The sequence below is a fragment of the Thamnophis sirtalis genome, unplaced genomic scaffold, assembly GCF_051295495.1.
Source record: "Thamnophis sirtalis isolate CommonGarterSnake01/CBP01778 unplaced genomic scaffold, rThaSir2_p1.2 scaffold_3, whole genome shotgun sequence".
Taxonomy (NCBI): Eukaryota; Metazoa; Chordata; class Lepidosauria; order Squamata; family Natricidae; genus Thamnophis; species Thamnophis sirtalis.
In genome coordinates this window covers 60,403,958-60,424,724 of record NW_028261383.1, presented here as the reverse complement: position 1 = coordinate 60,424,724, position 20,767 = coordinate 60,403,958, and the positions used below count along the sequence as shown (strand labels likewise).

Below are 20,767 nucleotides of genomic sequence, written 5' to 3'. Positions count from 1 at the left end.
TTTGCTTATCTATTTTACACCGCATTCAGATGTAAACCGTTCAGTGTGGGGCACACAGTTCAAAATACAGAAGTATGGGAAAAACAGCAAGCTGGATGATTGAGCAAGTGAAGGAAGTGGCAATGAAATCTGGTTCCAGAAGGAACAATCCTGAAACGGGTGGGCAGCCATGGGCAGCCATCCTTAAACTCAGGTCTTCCCAATTGTAATGGAAAGTGAGATTGGTGGCATATAAATCTAATAAGTCAATAGGTCAGTATTCTCTGGTATTGTATATGAAGAGAACTATTAATGTATCTTCTAAGAAAGAAGATGCCATGCATTGTATATATTGAAAGCTGCTTTTTTAGTTATTTCTTTAAAGTTGTTGACATGTTTTATCTATTACCAATTGTCTTTTCACCTTATAGAACTGGACTGCAGATGACTCTGAGGCTGGACTCACACTTTGTATTTTAACCAACCTTTTTGACTAGATTATAGTTTGCACAACACACTAAACCATAAGTCATTATTTACAAATCAGCCACTGGGTTTACCCAACACATGAAGCAAAAGCCAATTGAACCAGGTTATAGTATGATTGGAGTCTGCATGGCACAAATAACATCTTCAAATATTTCCCACTGTTATAGATTTTATTAATATTTTAATTTGGTAACTAATGTAATATGGAAATTTCCATAAAGTATTTAAATAGTTAATAAAGACTGTAGAACAACAACCATTAAAAATGAAAATAAACATCCATTAACATATGTTTTAAAATCTAAAATACAAACAAAAGAATATACTTCAGACACCACAGGTGGCAACTCTCTAATAAATGTGTTTGCAGCAACTATGGGTAGATATACACAAATAATCTCAAGCATGTGTGAGAGAGTGTGAAATCATATGAAAGAAACTCAAACTGCTTAGAGCAATAAGCAGCTATTAATATTCTACATGAAAATGATTTGGAAGCAGACAGGATGATTTTAGCAAAGGTGTAAATGTGGTGTCCTTGACTACACAAATCAGTCTAGCTGCTGAATTCTGCAGTGACGTGCGGTGAGCTTCATGGCCGGTGAGGCAAGCGCAAAAGCCCCGCCAAAGCCCCGGCACCGCGTCCACCATAGAACGGGACCAAGACCCGCTCTATAACGGATGTGGCGCCGGGACTTTAAAGACCTGCCGCCGGTGCCTGCCGCCACTTTAAAGCCCTGCCGCCGCGGCAGGGCCCTGGAGGCAGGGCTTTAAAGTCCCGGCGCTGTCCACCATAGAGCGGGACAGGGACGTGGATAAAAGCCTTCTAATAACATGGGAGAGAAACTTTGGCTATGAGATTGAAATGGGCAAATGGTGGGATCTATGGAGTAAGACTATTAAACTTACAATATCTACAGCGTTTAAAGAAAACATATATAAGATGGTTTATAGATGGCACTTCCCCCCAACGAGGTTAGCCAAAATGTTTCCTGGGTTATCTCCACTGTGTTGGAAATGTGGAAGAAGGGATGGCACATTCTACCATATTTGGTGGTCTTGTACTGAGGCCACGAAATACTGGCGAAGGATTCAAAAATGGCTAAAAGAGGTTACCAGGGCAAGCATGGAATGGAAACCCGAGAATTACTAAGCATAAAACCAGAAAACATGAGTAAATTTATATGGCATTTGAGCCTACATATAATTGTGGTCGCAAGAATAACCTATGCACAATTTTGGAAATCTACTACCATACCATCGGAAGATGCCATAATTAAAAAGATTTATGAATGTGCAGAAATGGACAGAATGACGGGTTGGCTGAGGGACAAAGGAGAAACGGAACATTATCTTAGCTGGAACCTATGGTATATGTGGGCGACAAGGAGAACAGAAGGGACTTAAAACGGAGAAAGTTAAATAGCAGTTGTTAACAATGGGAACTAAAAGTGAACATGGGTATTGTAATAGATCCCTGAACTTTGTAACGAGAAGATGCTGCTTAGAGACTAAACAATGAGGAAGGAAAAAAAAGTTGGGCTGTGAATGACTCTCACCACGGGGGGGGGGGGGGTTGTATGTTTAAAATTGTATTTATATGTCTTATTCTTTAAAAAAAATGTATAACCAATAAAGACAATTTTTTTTAAAAAAAAGTCCTGCCACCGGTGCCTGCCGCCACTTTAAAGCCCTGCTGCCGGGGCCTGTGCGGCCATGATTCCCCCCTCCCAAGCCAGCCAGCCCACACAGCCCATTCCTCCCCCCGCCACCGCTGTGTCCAACAGGCCAGGTGTCTCGCACACACACACAAATTCCTCACAAAAAATTACTAATTATCATTTTGAATCCCCCCTCCCTCCGTCCGATCCACATACCTTTTCCAGCTGTGGATTTCAACTCTTCTCTTGTCCGCCCGCCATGATGAAAATGTAAAAAATTTAATAAAAAAGCAACTTACTTAGGCAAGGCTGCCAAGGCATGATTTGCTGCTCCCAGATCAGGAGACGGGAGAATCACGTGCCTCCTTTGCATAAGGAATTTTTCACCTTTTAACCCTTGCTTAACTCTGAGCATGGGTTAAAAGGCGAAAAATCCTTATGCAAAGGAGGGCCCTAGTTCTCTCGCCTCTCCCTACAGTTAGTACTAAGCAGACTCAGAGTCACTGTGACTCGAGTCTGGCAGCAGCTACCTCAGCCTTTTTAATTATTTAAAAAATTCTTTTCTTTTCCTCATGACACTTGCGAGGCCCTGCCTCCCCTGACTGCACATCCCTGGAATTCTGTGTAACTAAAGTTTCTGGGCTACATACAATTGCAGCCCCATTGCACTAATCAGGCTGGAGGTTACCAATATGTACACTAGTTCTTAGTCGTTGGCTTTTAGAAAGGCCATGTTTGTGTGTTACTAAAAAAATGATAAAGGAACTCCTGCAATTAACTCAGCACATAGAAAAAGAAATATGGATCCAGATGTGCCATTAAATTGGATACCTGTTCCTTTGGGGGGAAAGGTAACTCCAAACACAGCTGGAAGATGTCCCACAGCAGATCTCAAATTTGTTGAGATTATTAACAATTCCACAGAGAATTTCATAAAGAGGTTATGTAATAGCATGGGGAGATTAGTTAATGAAGCATGGCAGAAAAAGGTGCACTGACTTTCTGGGGAAAATTAGCCAGAGGGAGTAGAAGGAATTGCATTCTGAACCTTTCACATGAAGGAAATGTGCCAATTCATGCCTATGCAGATGGTCTCTGCATGACAAAATTAAGGTATCAAAGCCAAATTGGATACTATATATAGAATTATATGGAACTATCCAGGATCTAGTGTAGGCTTTCACAGATGGTGTCTTCTGGGCATTTTCAGTTACAGTTGCTGGTGAAACATCAGAAAATTTGCTATCTAAGCCACAGTCACCAAAGTCTAAAGCCTAACATTGCCCTTGCCAGGATTCATCTAAACCTTATTAATTTGATAACTAAATGATGGGTGTTTTTCCTTAATGCACTCATATTGTTTGCTACAGTTTTCATCTTACCGCTTTCTTAGGCTCCCTACAGCAGCATTCCAGCATTTGGTGGCCTCCAAAATGTCTTGGATTTTAATTCTCAACTTTGACATGCTGACTTGAAATTCTACCCACTTAGAAAGAGAGAATTTGATCTAGAATTAGCCAGGTAATAACTACAGCTTAGATTTAGTTTTAAAAATTTACGAATGGATAAACCTTAACTCTTTAATTATGGATTTCACTCCGTTATTTCAGTGAAGTTAAAAAAAATATTCTAACATACGCAATTTGATTGGATTAGCATGTATTGCACTGTATATATACACTATGATAAGCCATAAGGTAGTTAGTTTGGTTTTAACATGAAGTAACATATTTGGGTCAGATTTTCTCAAGGTGGTCCAATTTGGTCCTTCTCCCCCACCCCATTTTCTATGGATTTCTGCTTTTGTATAAATTTTGAGTGAGTGTCTCATGTTGATTTCACTACATAAACACCAGGATTATTGAATATCTTGAAATGAAAACAAATATGCAATATCTAGCATCCCTGGGGAGAACAGGGATGGAGAGTTAAGTGAGGCATTTCATTTAACATTCAAACTGTCAATCATAATGGACAGGCTCCATTACAGTTGCAACAAAAGAATTACCTATATACCAAACTGCGCCTCTCACATTATTAATTACAATATAGTATTGCATTTTTTTCTTACAGTATTCAAACAGTAGGTGGTGCTATATTACCTTGTATCTGTTTTCAAATAAGCTAATTAATGTATTCATTGCTAAATATGCAATTGTAGTTTTAAATGAAGCTGATACATCTTAAATAATTAACTTTTTGAAAAGTAAAAAGTGCTTCAATATTCCAGTGATTGGTTATTGGTTGGTTATTACATTTCTAGCAATTCGTTATGTCTTACTTTGAAAAATGTTAGATGTGGAATAGCTAGCTTTTAATTGTCAAATTTAATATTGCATGGTTTGTTTTACTAAGCTATAATAGTTGTAGTCACAAATATTTAAACAACAAATTTATAAATTGAAATCCTTGGGCTCACATATTAGCCTCAAGACATAATCATCTTTATTGTGTGTCTGATCTTAAAAGTTGACTTTTCCAAAATGTGTGCCCCCAGTTCCATCATTCTGCAATTCTCCATGTCTCATCTCATAACCAGCCTTCCTTGCCTATACCTGAGTGGCATCTCATTCTAACCTCTTGCCTATAACTAGTTGATATTGTTGAAGTTGCCAACTGAGACTGCCTCTATCAGTTACTAAGAAGAACCCTACTAGAAATGTTTCAAGGAATCAGAGTTGGAAGGGACTTCACATGTCATCTAGTCCATGTCACTACCATCATTCCTTGCAAGATCTGATGAAGCATTTTGGATAGATGGCTATCCAGCACCTGAAGATCTCTACTGAAAGACATAATCACTACACCGACTGAGCCTTGGCAGCACAGTGGTTAGAGTGCAGTATTGCAGGCTACTTCTGCTGATTGCCAGCTGCTTGCAATTTGGCAATTCAAATCCCACCAGGCTCAAGGTTGACTCAACCTTCCATTCTTTTGAGGTGGGTAAAATGAGGACCCAATTTTGGGGGGGGGAGCAATATAAACTGCTGTGTAAAACACTTAGAGGGGGCTGTAAAGCACTGTAAAGCAGTATATACATCTAAGTGCTATTGCTACATGAAGCAGAACCTATTCTACTGGTTGACAGCTTTTACTATTAGCAATCTCCTTGTAATAACTGAATGAAATCTATCTCCCTGTAGTTTGAACTGCTGGTTCTGGCCTTGGTTGCTAGAGTAACTCAGAAATCCACTCTCTTCTCTACATAAAAACACTTTGGACAGAAGAAGGTTGCTATTATATCTCCCTTACTACAGGCTACGTATACCCATTTCCTCACAGTATTTTTTCCATTACCCTTGCCATCTTGATCTTCTATAAAATTATTCCAGTTATGTTCTTTTTAGACTGACCAAGGAAGAGTAGAGTGGAACTTTGTGTGATCTGGATCCTACATCTTTTAATACATTCCAGAATTGCCTTTGCCTTTTAACAGCTACATCACTTTATTGGCAGATGTTAAATTTGTGATTTAGAACACCCAGAATTTATTTGGTATGAACTCTGGTCAAATCACACCTCCTCCATCTTTTACTTGTGCTTCTCCTTATTCTTCTCTTGATGCAGGGATTTATATTTCTCCTTAAATTCTGTTCAGGCCAAGTTTCCAACCCATATAGGCTTTAAAAAAAATCTTTTCTTTTTCTTCTAAAGCATTAGCCACTAATCCTAATTTAGTGTCATCATTAAAATAGAAAATGATCCTGTCCAACTTCCCATTTGGCCAAGTCATTAATAAAAATGTGGAACAATATGGGCCCAGCCCAGAGTCCTTTGACACTCCACTTGATACTATTCTCCAAGCTAATGACTTTGGTGTAGAACTAGTTTAGATTGATGAACAAGCAGTGATTCACTTATAATTTAGCTTTTAAATTGTTGCCATGCATCCGTGGAACAAAATGCTTGTAAAAACCACATTTTTTTAAGGAGATTAAAATTACTTTGTTCAGCTCCCAAATCAAAGAGTAAGTCTCACTTTTAACAATAATCACAGCACATCATGGCCATGGCTCCTTGCGTTTTCTAACACGTCTATCAACCTCTCTTTTTTCACATATTCCTATGGTGCCACTTTCACCTCATAGTTTTCTACCTGTTCTAGGATATATGGAGAGTACTGTAAATCAGTACTGAGGAAAGATCTTCATCAATCTTTGACTTTTATTTGCTTGATGCAGTATATGATATCCAGCCCCTTCTTCACATGATCACTTTTTTTAACTATGTCTCACCGCCCCTTCTAAATCAGAGCCAAACTGCAGTCTGCTACTCGGCTAACTCCTAGATATGAAAGTTACTCGGTGTGCCCTTGTAAATTCAGGATGACGAGAAATAAATCTGGCATGTTGGTGTGAAAATGAACATCTTGTGCTTCAGACAAACATTACTGAAGATCCCATACTTTAAATCCACGGTATATTTTTAAAGTGAACGTATCCAATTTAAAAATGTCCAGGCACCAACTTCTAAGTGAGATGCTGAAATATGTTGACTGTTGAAACATATCTGAATATAAGTACCTCGGGTTGGTAGTTGGGCTGTTGGGCTGTGGTTTGATCTTGGCAATTTGGTTGCAAATATTTGGTCACCATTGGAGAATGTCTCCTGGAAGGAGATGAAATGTTTGCAACAAAATTGTCAAGCTCAGAGCTCAGACCAACAGCCCATATGTTGTCTGTGACTGTATTCAACAGGGTATATGCAATCATTCTCTAATAAAATTGAAACCTTTTAAAATTACTGGTAAATACAAAATATAAAAAATTCAGAAACCTGAATAAATAATGTCAATGGGATTATTTGGCACCAAGTTAGAAATATTCTGGCATTATTTTCGTGATTTAAGATATGCATCATCTCAGGGATAGCCTGGAGTAGAATCCATTACTGTAGCAATGTAAGTGAAAAATTTGTTTTTATCCATGTGCAGGCAAAGATAATTTTATCATCCATTCCAAGTAGTAGCCACAATTGTTGTAATCTGCAGGCTACTTCTACTGCCTGCCGGCTGCCTTCAATTTGGCAGTTCAAATCTCACTGGCTCAAGGTTTACTCAGCCTTCCATTAAAAAGATGTTGAGACTCCAGAAAAAGTGCAGCAGAGAAGAGCAACCAGGATGATTAGGGGACTGGAGACTAAAACATATGAAGAACGGTTGCAGGAACTAGGCATGACTAGTCTAGTGAAGAGAAGGACCAGGGGAGACATGATAGCAGTGTTCCAATATTTGAGGGGCTGCCACAGAGAGAAAGGGATCAAGCTATTTTCCAAAGCACCTGAAGGTCAGACAAGGAATAATGGATGGAAACTGACCAAGGAGAGATTCAACTTGAAAATAAGGAGGAATTTTCTGACAGTGAGAACAATCAACCAATGAAATAGCTTGTCCTCAGAAGTTGTGGGAGCTTCATCACTTGAGACTTTCAATAAGAGATTGGACTGCCGTTTGTCAGAAATGGTGTAGGTCTCCTGCTTGAGCGCAGGGGGAGTTGAACTAGATGACCTATAAGGTCCCAACTCTATTAATCTGTTATTTAAAACTAAAAGCCAACTATAACACTTAAAAGTGATTACAATTTGGTTGGGACAATTTCCACACTGTAATATTGGCAAAAAGCAAAAATCTGAATAAACGTTGGACCATGTGATAGCTGCTCCTCACCCAGATATAATGAAGAGGAAATCAACAGACTGAATTGTTAGGGAGCTAACACAAATGTATTATATATCGTCAGTCTCCATATAAAACAGCCAAAAAACACTGTATTGAAATCAAGGCTATTCAAAATGCATTTTGAATATTGCTCAGCATGAGTCTGATTTTGCTGTGAAGTTGAGGGCAGGAGAGGAGTTGTCAGTGAAATACAATAATGCTGAGCTTTGACCAAAAATCTTAACAAAGAACCCAAGTTGCAGCAAGCAATGACATTATGATTAGCAGTAGAAAAAGTGTTGCCTGTTGCTTTTTCTGCATGGATTTCTAATCAAATAACTATTGTGACTAATTTTAGAGAACATACCAAGATTTCCTAGATTGGAAATCACTTGGTGATTTGTGTCTGAAAAGCTTGCATTAACGTTCAGCGTGCAGAAACTAATATTACTAATATAGATTTATTTTAGTATTACATTCCTGAAAGAGAAAATTCAACCATTCTTTTATTGTATCATAAATGGGAGCTTTGGACTAGAACAAGAGGAAAGTAGCAGTTGGAGCCCGGTTTAAAAAAGGCTGAATAAACGATGATTGTCCAATTAACAACTCAGAGCTTGTTCCAAGATGCTGTCATCTAACACCTTATGTGGAAGTGTCACTTTCAGATTCTTCTCTTTGTCCATGGCTTGACAGATGGTTTCATAAGCGTTGTTGTTACCAGACCAACAACGTCTAGCAACCTGCATTTATGGAATAAAAATTAATGGATGCAATATATAAAGAGCAAGATAGACAACTATTTAAATATATATTATTTTAAGAAAAATACATTTAATTTTTTAAAAAAAATTGAGTGATTTCTTGAAATTCTTGCCTTAGCATCTGAGGTCTTACTGTTTAATAACTACCCTGAATGATAAAGATAATATTTTAAGTTTTGAAATTGAAATTGAAATTTAATAAATTTGTATGCCGCCCAATCCCGTAGGACTCTGGGCGGCTTACAGAGACAAGATAAAAAGTTAAAAATTAGGAATAAAAAGATACAGTTTTTAAAAATAACACACCATCCATTCTGTCTAGATGGGGCTGGACATTGTTCAGCAGCCCCAGGCCTGCCGGAACAGCCAGGTTTTGGTGGCTTTTCGGAAAGCCGAGAGAGTTGAAAGGGTCCGGATCTCTACAGGTAGATCGTTCCACAGGGCCGGAGCAGCTACAGAGAAGGCCCTCCCCCGAGGGGCCACCAGCCGGTATTGTCCGGCCGACGGCACCCGGAGGAGGCCCAACCTGTGAGATCTTGTTAGTTGTTGGGAGGTATGTGGCAGGAGGCGGTTTTGATTTAAATGTTCAGGCATAACATCTTCTAGAGATTGACATGGTATAAGGAAGATGTTTTGCGAGGTTACTTCCTTCGGATTAGAAGATTAGCACACCAAATATAGTCTGTAACACACTATTATTTTAATTTGTGTCATTTCTTATGTACTGTAATGAATGCATTTCATGGAAAATATAATCAATGCTGAATTTAGAAACAATGGCTGGGAAAGTATTGTTTGAATACTTTCAAACTTGTCAATATTTGAAAACAATATTTGAAAAACATGCACATTGAATTATTCAGCTATAATAACTTTCCCTGACCTTGGTGCCTTTTTCTGATGTGTGCCAATTGGCAGAGTTTCCATCTAGTATGGGGTTTGAAAATTTTAGGAATTCCAGTCCTGGTACATTGAATTGCCAAGTTGGAAAGAACTATGTCACTGTTTCTCCACCTTGGCAACTGTAAGATATAGGGACTTCAACTCCCAAGATTCCTCAGCCATCTTAAAAGTTGTTAAGATTGAGAAACACCTAGCAAAGTTGTTTAATTCAAGATTAATGATTCTGGGGAATAGAATGATATTTCTTCTGATTACTGTATGTATGCCAGAGCAAGGATTTAAAAAGATGAAATTTGGGAGAACTCTGGTACTAATTGCAATATATTGTTCACATCAGTAGATTATAACAGAACCTTCTCTAGTTTTAATTTTTTTTTTAAAGTTCAATTCCTTGGAGTAAAATAATCATTAGTCCTTTAAGCACCTATATTGTTTGGAACTTACATAACAGAGGATGGTATTAATAACCCAAAGCACTCTTTGTATACACCAGGGGTCTCTAACTGTGGCAACTTTAAGACTTGTGGACTTCAGCTCCCAGAATTCTTCAGGCAGCATGGCTGGTGGGGAAATTCTGGGTTTTGAAGTCCACAAGTCTTAAAGTTGTCAAGGTTGGAAATCCCCGGTCTACATTTATTCTAGAACAGGGGGTGTCAAACTCGCGGTGACACAGCAGCATCACATGATGTATCGGGACTTCCCCCCCTTTGCTAAATCAGACATGGGTGTGGCCAGCGTGTGATGCGTCCAGCCCACAGGCTGCAAGTTGACAGCCCTGTTCTAGATGTAATCAACGCTGAATCGAGTTGAGAGGCACTGCTAGTTTGAGTGGGCCGAAGGGAAATATGTTCAAAATACAGTTTTCTTCAGCCTCTTCTTTACTGCCCATCCTAATTAGCAGCTGTAGCTATAGCCAGCTACCTACACTTTGCCATCTAAGTTCTAACCAATGAGTTTATAGCCATTTAGAGAACAAAAAAAAATAGTGCTGGACTAGAAATGAGGAGACTACATTCTAGTCTTCTCTTAGGTCTGAAAATTTGCTGGGTGACTAAGTTAGCCAGTCGCTCTCAGTTGAACCCATCTCACTGGCAGGAACACTGCATGCTTCATTCAGAGTTTTACAAAATAAAGAAGGGACATAAATACAATAATAATAATAATAATAAAAGCTAGTCAGTTGACAGTGAAGAAGCAGATGAATGGCAGGCACCAAAACTAATTCATTTTTGTCTTAAGTTGGGACAAATGAGGCCCTAGTGGCACTTTGTTTCTTCTCAAATGCTTTCATTAACTGTCAGTCATTATATTGTTCAAAGTCAGTTCCTTTGATTGATTCAAATGGAAATTCTTTAAAATAGTGAGCCACTGCTGTTGGCTATCCTATCAATTAACTGCCTTAGTTAACACTCCACTGTTGGTTTCGGGAAGCTGTTTGGAACTCAAATCAAGACCAGTATAATGGAGTATGGGAACAGAGCCAGCTTGATAAGAAGTTGAATCCAGAAAACTTATAACTGATAAGATGATACTAAGCTGGTGCCATTTTGGTGATTAATGTAATTACTGTCAATCACAGCAACAATATACTTCGCTCTTTTACCTACTTTTGCAGTTATGAAATATAATGACTACACCAGCTGTTCAGATAACACAGGATGTGATATGCATGACTTGAGAGATAGTGGTATTTGTGCCCCTTGAATGACATTCTCACAGTATTCTAGGTTCAGAAAAGCCAATTTGGAAGTTAAAAACTTTCAATAACTGGAATAAGAAAGATTTTATGAAGCCATGAGCTTCTATAATATAAATATGAAAGCTTTTGCAATTAAACATATATTTTATTTGGAAATAAATTAAGAAACTCCCCAAGCTGACAAGGTGGGGAAGCTGAATATTGCACAAGATTTGGGTATATTTGTATATGTATCTTCTTCAGGAGTGGGTGACTGGAATCATCTTGAATTCTACGTCATCTTCCTTTAGCATAAAAAGGAAAGTGATTTGGATTTTGCACTGAAAGGTTTGTTTCTCATTCTGTAATTACCCAATAAAGATAGTAAGCAAATCCTGTAGATCCCATCAGATATGTAATATATTGTATATTGTTAGAATATACCGTATTTTTCACTTCCCCCACTCCCAAAAGTGGGTGGAAAGGGTGCTGGTCCTTTGGTGAATAGCAGTCAGGCCGCCGCAGTGGGGTCCTTTTATAGTGTGGAACCCCGCCTCTTCTGTCTTTGTCATTGCCCTGCCTCTTCTGTTTCTTTTCTGCAGTGCAGGAGTCAATAGGCAGAGCTGGCACATAAGAGGACACCTATCTGTAGTCCTCTCAGGCTCTGCCTAATGATATTTTTTTCTTGTTTTCCTCCTCTAAGCCTAGGTGCGCCTTATGGTCCAGTGTGTCTTATGGAGCGAAAAATACAATCCATAGCATTTTACTAAGTTCCATAAGAAAATCTATTCATTTACACTTGTTTTAAAACGTGCAACCACTTCAAATTGATCTATTTTTACTTACCCCATTAGATACATCCCAGTTCAACATCATCTTTGCACGCTCTTCGGCACCTGTTGAACCATCCAGGACAAGACCAAATCCTCCATTGATCACTTCTCCCCTTCAAATTTAATAACAAAAACAGCTCTTCATTTCTGTGGAGCTAATAAGACAGATACTCAGAAGTGTTTGTGTGTGTGTGTGGGGGGGTGAGTTTTAGGGTGTCTGGTGTGTAGATTCCACTGGTAAAATTGTTCCACCCAGGCAGCTAGTTACACCGTCAATGGAAAGGTGCTCCCTTCACCTGGAATCTGATTGGGGTATCAGGAGAGTTCTTCCCCTCCCCTCCCCAGGAGTTATATTGGGAACTACAATCCCTCATAGAAGAAATGTTAATTATGTGAACCACTAACACTCTTCTATTTCCCAGATTGAAAAATCCATTGCGAAATATCCCTTAAACTGGGAAAAGAAACACTAGAATTCACCACTGCAGGCTTAAGAAAAGTCTTGACTTCAAACTGACAATCATCAAGCAAAGTAAGTTCCTGTAGTATGCAGTAAAAATACCTACCCACCAGGGCCATATCTGAGAAGCTTTTGCTGAGTTCAATTTAGGCAGCCTGACAATTGGAATTCCCACGCATCTATTCCCACCTCAGTGGGAGGAAAGTCACTGCATACAATTCAAACTTTAAAATAATGGCTACTGACTCCATCTCCATAAACTCTGTTGACCATTAACTAGTTAGCCAACACTTATATCCAATACCCTGGGAACAAGTAGATAAGGTTTCATGGAACTTGTGTGTGGGGGTGGGGGAGGAGAAAATCAGACTTATGTTTCTTGTAGCTGTCTAAGGACTCCAGGCTAGTTCCCTGCTTGACTCCTCTTTGCTGCCTGGCTTGGAGTTTCCCAGCAACTTTAGATGCTAACTTAAGATTCTGTGTTACAATCTTTGGAACTCCCTACAATTCCTTTTGTACCCAATGAATCTTTTGGAAATAATCAACTAAATCTATGCTTGAAATAAGCAGGAACTTTACACGTAGGTCGGGATGGATGACATACATCTCTATTGGCTTTTGGAAATAGACAGTTATGAAACTGGCCGATTTGTTAACTCCAAATGAAAAGAAGCATTTACACACAGAGATCAATGGAAAAAGAGAAAGGCCAACCATTCTTCTCACTCTGCTCTCAACAATCACTATGGAGATGGAGGAAGGGAAGAAACACCTTCCCCTCCCTGCCAATTTGAAACAAGAGGTAGAAGGAATGGTTCCTGGTCATTTTAGGCACATAGAAGGGGATGGGATGGAGAAGAAGATGGTGAGGGAATTAAGTTAGGAGCCAGAATTTCTCAAGACAGAAACATCAGTTACAGATAGTCCTCAACTTATGATCACTTAATGATTATTTAGAGTTATAACAGACACATGCATACCAGAGGTGGGTTGAACCAGTAGTGGTATTTTGGCCTGGGGCACAGAACCGGCAGCAACCCAAGCTGGCCATGCCCCTGAACTGGTTCCCTGCGCATGCATGCAGAGTTCACTGTAAAATGTTCTGTGCATGCGCGAAGAACAATTCACGTTAAACTGCGCATGGTAGTAAAACTGGGAGCAACCCGCCTCTGATACACACTCTCTCACACACACTCACACACATACATACCTGTAGACACATGATTGCATTTTGGACACTTAGCAACCAGCTCACCTTTTCGGATGTTTGCATCATCCTGCAGTTACGTGACCACAGTTTGTGACATTTTTGCTAGTTTTTGTTGTTTGCCTCTAGTTAACAGTAAAAATCACCCTTTGGGGGAAATTAATTTGCTTAACAATTGCCGTGTTCGCTTAATGACCATTGTGAAAAATGTCAAAAAAATAATAATTGGGTCCAGTCACATGATGTGTCAACTTACAACCCCAATGACTTTTTGACCATAATTCTGGGCTCAAGTATGCCAACCAACAACACTAATCTAGCTCCAAGGCTGAAAAGCACAAAGCAAACACTTTATTACATTGGGAATTAAATGGAAGAAAGAGCTGCTCTGATTAACTGCTGTAGATATATACAAAATCTGCACTTTGTATTGACAGAGGAAAACAAACTGTTTAAAGTGGTTCCATTGTACACAAAAAGATATTATCTAGGGAGGAGATGTTAAGTGTGTGGAAAATTGCATCAAATTCAAAGTCTGACCGCCGGCTGAATTCTAGCCTGGGAATCTGCCATCCTCTTCACCAGAAGTAAAGTTTTCAATGAAAGGCTCCAATTTCCATCCTAAACAGGGCCGTTAAGGTTTAAGTAGTAGGGGAGTGCACCATGGTAGAAAACCCAGCACTAAAGTAAGAAAGAATAAAGGAGTTTTGTTTTAATAAGGACAGCAAAAGAAAGACTTGAGGAAACAGGAGAGCAGAATGAAGGTCCTTAAGACTAAGATCTGCATATCGAAACTAGCGTAGACAAACAGAGAGATGGAAGGACAGAGAATGGGAACAAAAGTGCCTCAGTCAGGGAGATGAGTGGTTTAAAACTGTGATGAATAAAAATAGTTGAATAAATAAAAAAACAAAAACAAGGCTATAGAACAGAGTTAAAGCAATACTAGAGGAAAAAAAGACATAACCTGGCATAGCCACTTCATATTTTTCCTGCCAAATTTACATTACTGGATGTAGTTCCCAGGGAGATTGGGCAGAGGGTCTACATTTTAGGACTACTCAAACAAAATATATTTCTTAACCTCCTTGCTTTTCTGAGGACTTCTGGCCAGGGCTGCCTGGGAACCAAGAAACTTCTAATTCACTCTTCCTCTGAATCCCACAACCCAATTCTCATTGGAAGAATTAGCTCTTTTAGTTATTTTTCTTTATATATGCGTTTATATATTTGTATCCTGCCTTTATTATTTTTTTCAAATAACTCAAGGCAGCGAACCTATCCAACACACAACAACAACCCTGTGAAGTGGTTTGGGCTGAGAGAGAGAGAGAGAGAGAGAGAGAGAGAGAGACTGGCCCAAAGTTGATCAGCCAACTTTTATGGTTAAGGCAGGACTAGAATTCACGGTCTTGTCTGGTGCCTTAATAAATAAACTGAACTGGCCCTTTGTGGAATAGTTTTTAACATATTAACAGAGTTGGAAGGGACCTTATATGTCATCTAGTCCAACCCTCCACTCAAGCACGGGACCCTACACCATTTCTGACAAACGGCAGTCCAATCTCTTCTTGAAAGTCTCAAGTGATGAAGCTCTCACAACTTCTGAAGGCAAGCTGTTCCACTGGTTGATTGTTCTCACTGTCAGAAAGTTCCTCTTTATTTCTAGGTTGAAACTCTCTTTGGTCAGCTTCCATCCATTATTCCTTGCCTGGCCTTCAGGTGCCTTAGAAAATAGCTTGATCTCCTCCTCTCTGTGGCAGCCGCTCAAATATTGGAACACTGCTATCATGTCTCCCCTGGTCCTTCTCTTCACTAGACTAGCCTCGCCCAGTTCCTGCAACCATTCGTCATATGTTTTACCCTCCAATTCCCTAATAATTCTGGTTGCTCTCCTCGGTACTTTTTCTAGAGTCTCAACATCTTTTTTATAGTGTGGTAACCAAAACTGGATGCAGTACTCTAGGTGTGGTCTTAGTAGGGCTTTATAGAGTGGTATTAGTACCTCACTTGATCTTGATTATATACCTCTGTTAATGCAACTTAGGATTGCCATTGACTTTTTTGGCTGCCCCTGCATACTGCTGGCTCATATTTAGCTGGTTGTTATTATGTTATTTTTAGTTATTATGGAATACTTTAAGTCACCAGCTAGCCTGTAGGACTCTAGATCCATTATAGGCCATTCATTTTTAAATTACCCCAAATCTTGGAAAAGTAGAATTATTGTTCTAGAAAAGCATAACTACTACATGTGCCAAAGAAATTAGGTATAATTACTGTAAGTGTGCTGTTGAGTCATCTGTCGGGAATGTTAGTACTGCAAGTTTCTCCCACAGAGTAGGAGTCTGACTGGATTTATTCCTCTGCTTCCCTCACCCCCTCCCCTTTCCTTCTGGGTGGGCAGCAAAACACATGGATGGTGACCTCTAAGGAGGCTTTCCATTCTAAAATTAGGTAATTTCAATGTTGGAAATTTCTTAAGGTGTATGAGAAGAAATGAGATTCTTAATATGGGATAAGGAGACAACCGTTTTATTGTCTTTATTAGTTTTATAATGTATGCCGTATAATGTACTCTACCAGATCAATTGTTATCCTAGTGTGAATGACAAGGGTTTTTGAGCCTGCCTACTGCAGTTCCCCTGAGCACTGCGCCATCTAAAATGTACTTGTTCAGACAAATAATGAAAATGCCAACGTGTCTGAGATTAAGTAGCTGTTGCCTTAAAGTCCAGACAATTTAAGACAAACCTATTTAAGTTTATTGCACAGTGGTTTGAAATTCCACTGTGATGATGTCAAATTAGTTGTTGCAAGTCACCTCGAAATAATTTCTCTTGCTTCTGCATTATCAGGAGAAAATGCATTTAAAGTAAAATAGAGATAAAGCGAAGAAAACAAATTTCTTAAAAGGTAGTGCAAAACAGAGGGGTCCTTGTCATGCATATGGGCAAAAGCAAGAGGATTTTTTTAAAAATACCATTTCTTGATTTTTAGGCAATTTGGGGGGTATGGTGCTTAGATGAATCAATTTGGAATGGTGTATATGTCTACTTTTGAGGGGTTTCTTGCCTTTAAGCATACTCACAATTTGGGGCAATTGTTCAGAGACAGCTCAAGGGCATGTATACACAAATGGGGGTCGGATGGAGTTCGAAAGCCTCACTTTGTCTACCCTTAAGTTTAGGGCACCCAGAATAATTATAGCATACCTGAGCTGCAATAATCCAGGATAGCTACAAACACATTTGCTGCAGTGTAGTGATTGTCTGGTTTTCACTGGCCAAATATGCTGTAGTGTACTTACTAATTTACATCTCTAAATCACAAAACATTATTTTGTTGTCCTTGCACATTTAAGTGGACAGCATAAAACATAAAAAACCCAGTTATATTTAACCCAAGGCAGAGTCAGTCTTGCATAGGAGTAAATGAACACTACCCAGTCAGTGCTATCATGGGAAGGCTAAAACCCTATGTGACTCACCCATCATCACCATCATCATCTTTTAATGAGCACATAATCCCTTGCAGAGTGGACTATGGGCAACTGAATGGAGCTGAGTGTTTACTGGCCAGATGCCCTTCCTCTTGCCACCATGTGATTCACCCATTTTGCCTATCTAATCATAAAAGATGCTGGGGAGAAAAGGCCACTGAAAAAACAAGCATCTCTGTTACAGAATTCCTTGCTAGCTTCCTTTTTGGCCAAGGGAAAGAATTTTTGATGAGATGAAACCTTGCCAGACTTTCTCTGGCATAGGGACAAGAGACACAAAGGTGCCTTATAGACAAAGTGGGTAAGGATTCTGAACAACACAAATGATTACTTTTGACCCTATTAGTGTGTTTGTCTGCTGCCAGAACCACCACCAAGGGAAAAGCTAATGTAACAAATACTGAGCCAGGGAGTCAAAGATTTGATACCATATATAACAGTGTCTTCCTATTTCATTGTCATAAAATTCCCTTTTATCCCAACAGCCCAGCTCTGTATGGAATCAAATGGACTCAAAATATGAATGAAGGCAAATAGTTGTCCAAGGATAATGTTGTATGATCCAATCTGGATAGGTCACTGGGACCAGAGGCTTTGTCCTTCAAGTTATTGGATACTTCAGAGAACTTCTCCCTAGCAGAGCATGTGTTGTTCCCTGTGTGGTATTTACAGTGCCTGTTGTAAGTGAACAGCACACACACTACTAGAGACAGGTTTCCTAAAGATGGGCTCCAGCACGAATCTGAAAGCTCGGAAGACGAAACCTCTGGTCCTGGTGACTGACTTAGCTTGAATCATGGAATCAAAATAGTCCAAGGAATTGGAGAAACCCTGTGGAAGTACTTCAACTAACATGTCTGTTCTCTAAAGCAATGATAGGCAACTCATGTGCCATGAACTGTATATGGTCCCAAGCACCTAAAGATCATCTCATTGAAATTCAGCAACAGTTTCCAGCCATAGACTATTTCCAACTTTTGTTCTCTTCAAACATAAAGAATGAGAACAGAAAACTACTGGGAAATAAATCATTCCTATTCCCCCATAACTGCTCTAAAGAAATTATGAAAGAATTAGACAAAATTGTACTGCCAGAGTTTGGCAAATACTCTTCAGGGGGAGGAGCTGCATGATTTTTAAGAGTAAGAATGGGAATGTCTGCTTCTTTCTCATTCCTCTCAATTCTACCTTTAAATCTTATTAAGCTTCCAAACAAAGCCCATATTTGTTTGGCCCTGTCACTACTGGTGACATCCACATGGCATTCAAAAGTCTCTTACAGCTGCAGCAAGGCAGTGGGACTGAGTTGTAGCTTTTACAAGTCGTTTTAGTCCTTGGGCTTAATGAACTTGTTAGAGAGGAAGCAGATGTGTTTTTAATGTATTTTATTATTATTTATGTCCTTCAAAACACAGTCAGCTGCTTAACCCACCCAGTAGAGCCTCAAATTTCTACTTGAAGGTCCCCTGGAAAGACCACTACTGCTAAATGGCAGATGTGAGGAGCTCAGAATGACCAAAATTTCGAATGAGTTCTTCCTCTTATGCTCTTTAAAAAACACACTAAAAACAATTATGGACAGAAGCAAGGAAAAATATGGCTGTATACCTGATCTGCTTTATGTCAGCAAATCAGAGGTGGTATTCTGCCGGTTTACCCCAGTTCGAATGAATCTATAGTAGCGGTGGCAGGAGGCTCCGCCCACCTGCCCAGACATCATCACAGACGGTTCCAAACCAGTAGCGAAGGTAAGTGGATTTCATGCCTGCAGCAAATCCTGCTGCCTTTAGCATATGGGGATGCTATATTGAAGTCCAAATTCACAGATGTAAATGTTGTTTGATGGGAATCTAAATGCACAACTCCTTCACAGATCCTTTGAAGGCCGATGTGAGAATACAGAATTGGAAATGAATGCTAATTTAATTCACCTACACATCTTACGGAAACCTGTTTTTTTGCTTCATAAATTGAGGTTTCCAAAGAGTGCTATGGTCACTGCCTAAGTAACATGGGATACTAGAAAATAAATTTAAAAAAATACTTAGGAGATAGTTAAAGTATCATATTTGAGAGGAGAGGGGGAAATTGTCCATCCATATTGGTAGATGGAAATTCTCCTAATTAAGTGAAGTTGATAGTTTTAAAAATGATCCTTTCACATATCATTCTGAAAGGTTGGATATAGTTGAAACATAATCAGTAATAAAAGGAGCCATTGGCTGAATGAAGATTCTACAATCATTTCACCAATAAACATATTAACCTAAGGTAATTCAAGGCCCAGAACATGTATGACTTTCATGTTGAACAATTGTTTGGTATTTACATTTTTTAAATATTTTAATTTGTCTTTCCACCCTAAAGCCAGTATGTTCAAGAGAACCTTTGGGTTTCTTAAGAATCAGTGAAGATCAATGATAAACTTGCCAAATAAAAGAAAATAAGAAAAATGTAATCATCAGTTGTTCTGCAAAAATAATAATAATAATAATAATAATAATCAAAGAAATACTGCCAGAATTTGGAAAAGAGACATATTTCATGAAGTAGCCTACCTTCTCCAACTGTTTGGGAGATAAAATTCAATATTGCTGGAGGACACATTTAGGGAAGTAAACCATATCAGATTTCCTCAGCAAAACTTCATTTTGTTGCAATACACAACTGCAACATCATATATCTTTCTATCTGCCTATAGCTTCCATTGCTCATCTTTTTTCCCCTTCGAAGGCAAAATCTCCTTACCAGCCAACACCACCACCATTGTGTAAGGCAACCCAGGTTGCTCCTCTAAATGCATCTCCTACAAAATTCTGAACTGCCATATCTGTTAGGGAAGAAAAAGAAAGACAAGACAACAGCATTCAATGGTAAAGGAAAATAAAGATCTTTCTTTCAAGAATTGGGGGGGAGGGCAAAGGTTTTGTTTCAGCACTTCATGAGCTCTAATCAGGTATTGCTGGTTCTCTTGTATTATTATTTTTTTAAAAAAATCCAAAGTCTAGAAGGTTTCTCTTCTGAGAAAACGGGACACTGAGAAGCTCCCGGAGATACAAATCTAGAAAATAAATAAATCTTCCATGTCCACTGATACAAACAACAATAAGTCCATGAGACCTTTTGCTTCTCCCAAATATCTCTTGCATTTATCCGAATTACTCATTTAGAATTAAAACATCCTATTTAGCCTGAGCACCATTGAATGCAATAAAATATTTAAAAAATCTTTCTCCACTGCTTACCAGTTAATAGCTGGATGTTTAAACTGGGTTTCAGTCATACGCAAGCTATGCTGGCTATTAGAAGCATCATGATGAGAAGGTTCAATAAAGAACTCTGGTGCCGGTGTGTGTGTGTGTGTCAAAAACTGCAAGCTGGCAGTCATGACAGCATGATTGAAGACCTACCCATTTTGTACATGAATGGATGTAATCTGCATGAAAAGGTGGTGTTTTGATTGTGCTGCTGTGACCATCTTGTTTTTTAAAAAAATATCTATTACCATTCCCTACGCTGCATGCCGTTGTCAGGGCATTACTGAGCCAGAGAAGCAGATGCTAAATATGTCCTCCCTTTTTTCTTCTTCTGTTCAATCAAGTCCAAGTCTCAGAGACTGTTTGGACATGTCCCTG

General features: G+C 39.0%; 1 protein-coding gene across 2 annotated transcripts in view; it reads right to left on the bottom strand.

Annotated features, from left to right (window-relative positions):
• Nucleotides 1–8,229: 8,229 nt before the first annotated feature.
• Nucleotides 8,230–20,767, bottom strand: part of UROC1 (urocanate hydratase 1) — a 50,010-nt gene continuing 37,472 nt past the window's right edge. For both annotated transcript variants that reach the window (XM_087708957.1, XM_087708958.1), the window contains 3 exons: nucleotides 19,881–19,962; nucleotides 11,977–12,076; nucleotides 8,230–8,528 (listed from right to left, as the gene is read on the bottom strand). In XM_087708957.1, the coding sequence (XP_087565083.1) occupies nucleotides 8,388–8,528; nucleotides 11,977–12,076; nucleotides 19,881–19,962 (323 nt within the window). In that variant the 3' untranslated portion in view covers nucleotides 8,230–8,387. The remainder of the gene's footprint in view (nucleotides 8,529–11,976; nucleotides 12,077–19,880; nucleotides 19,963–20,767) is intronic.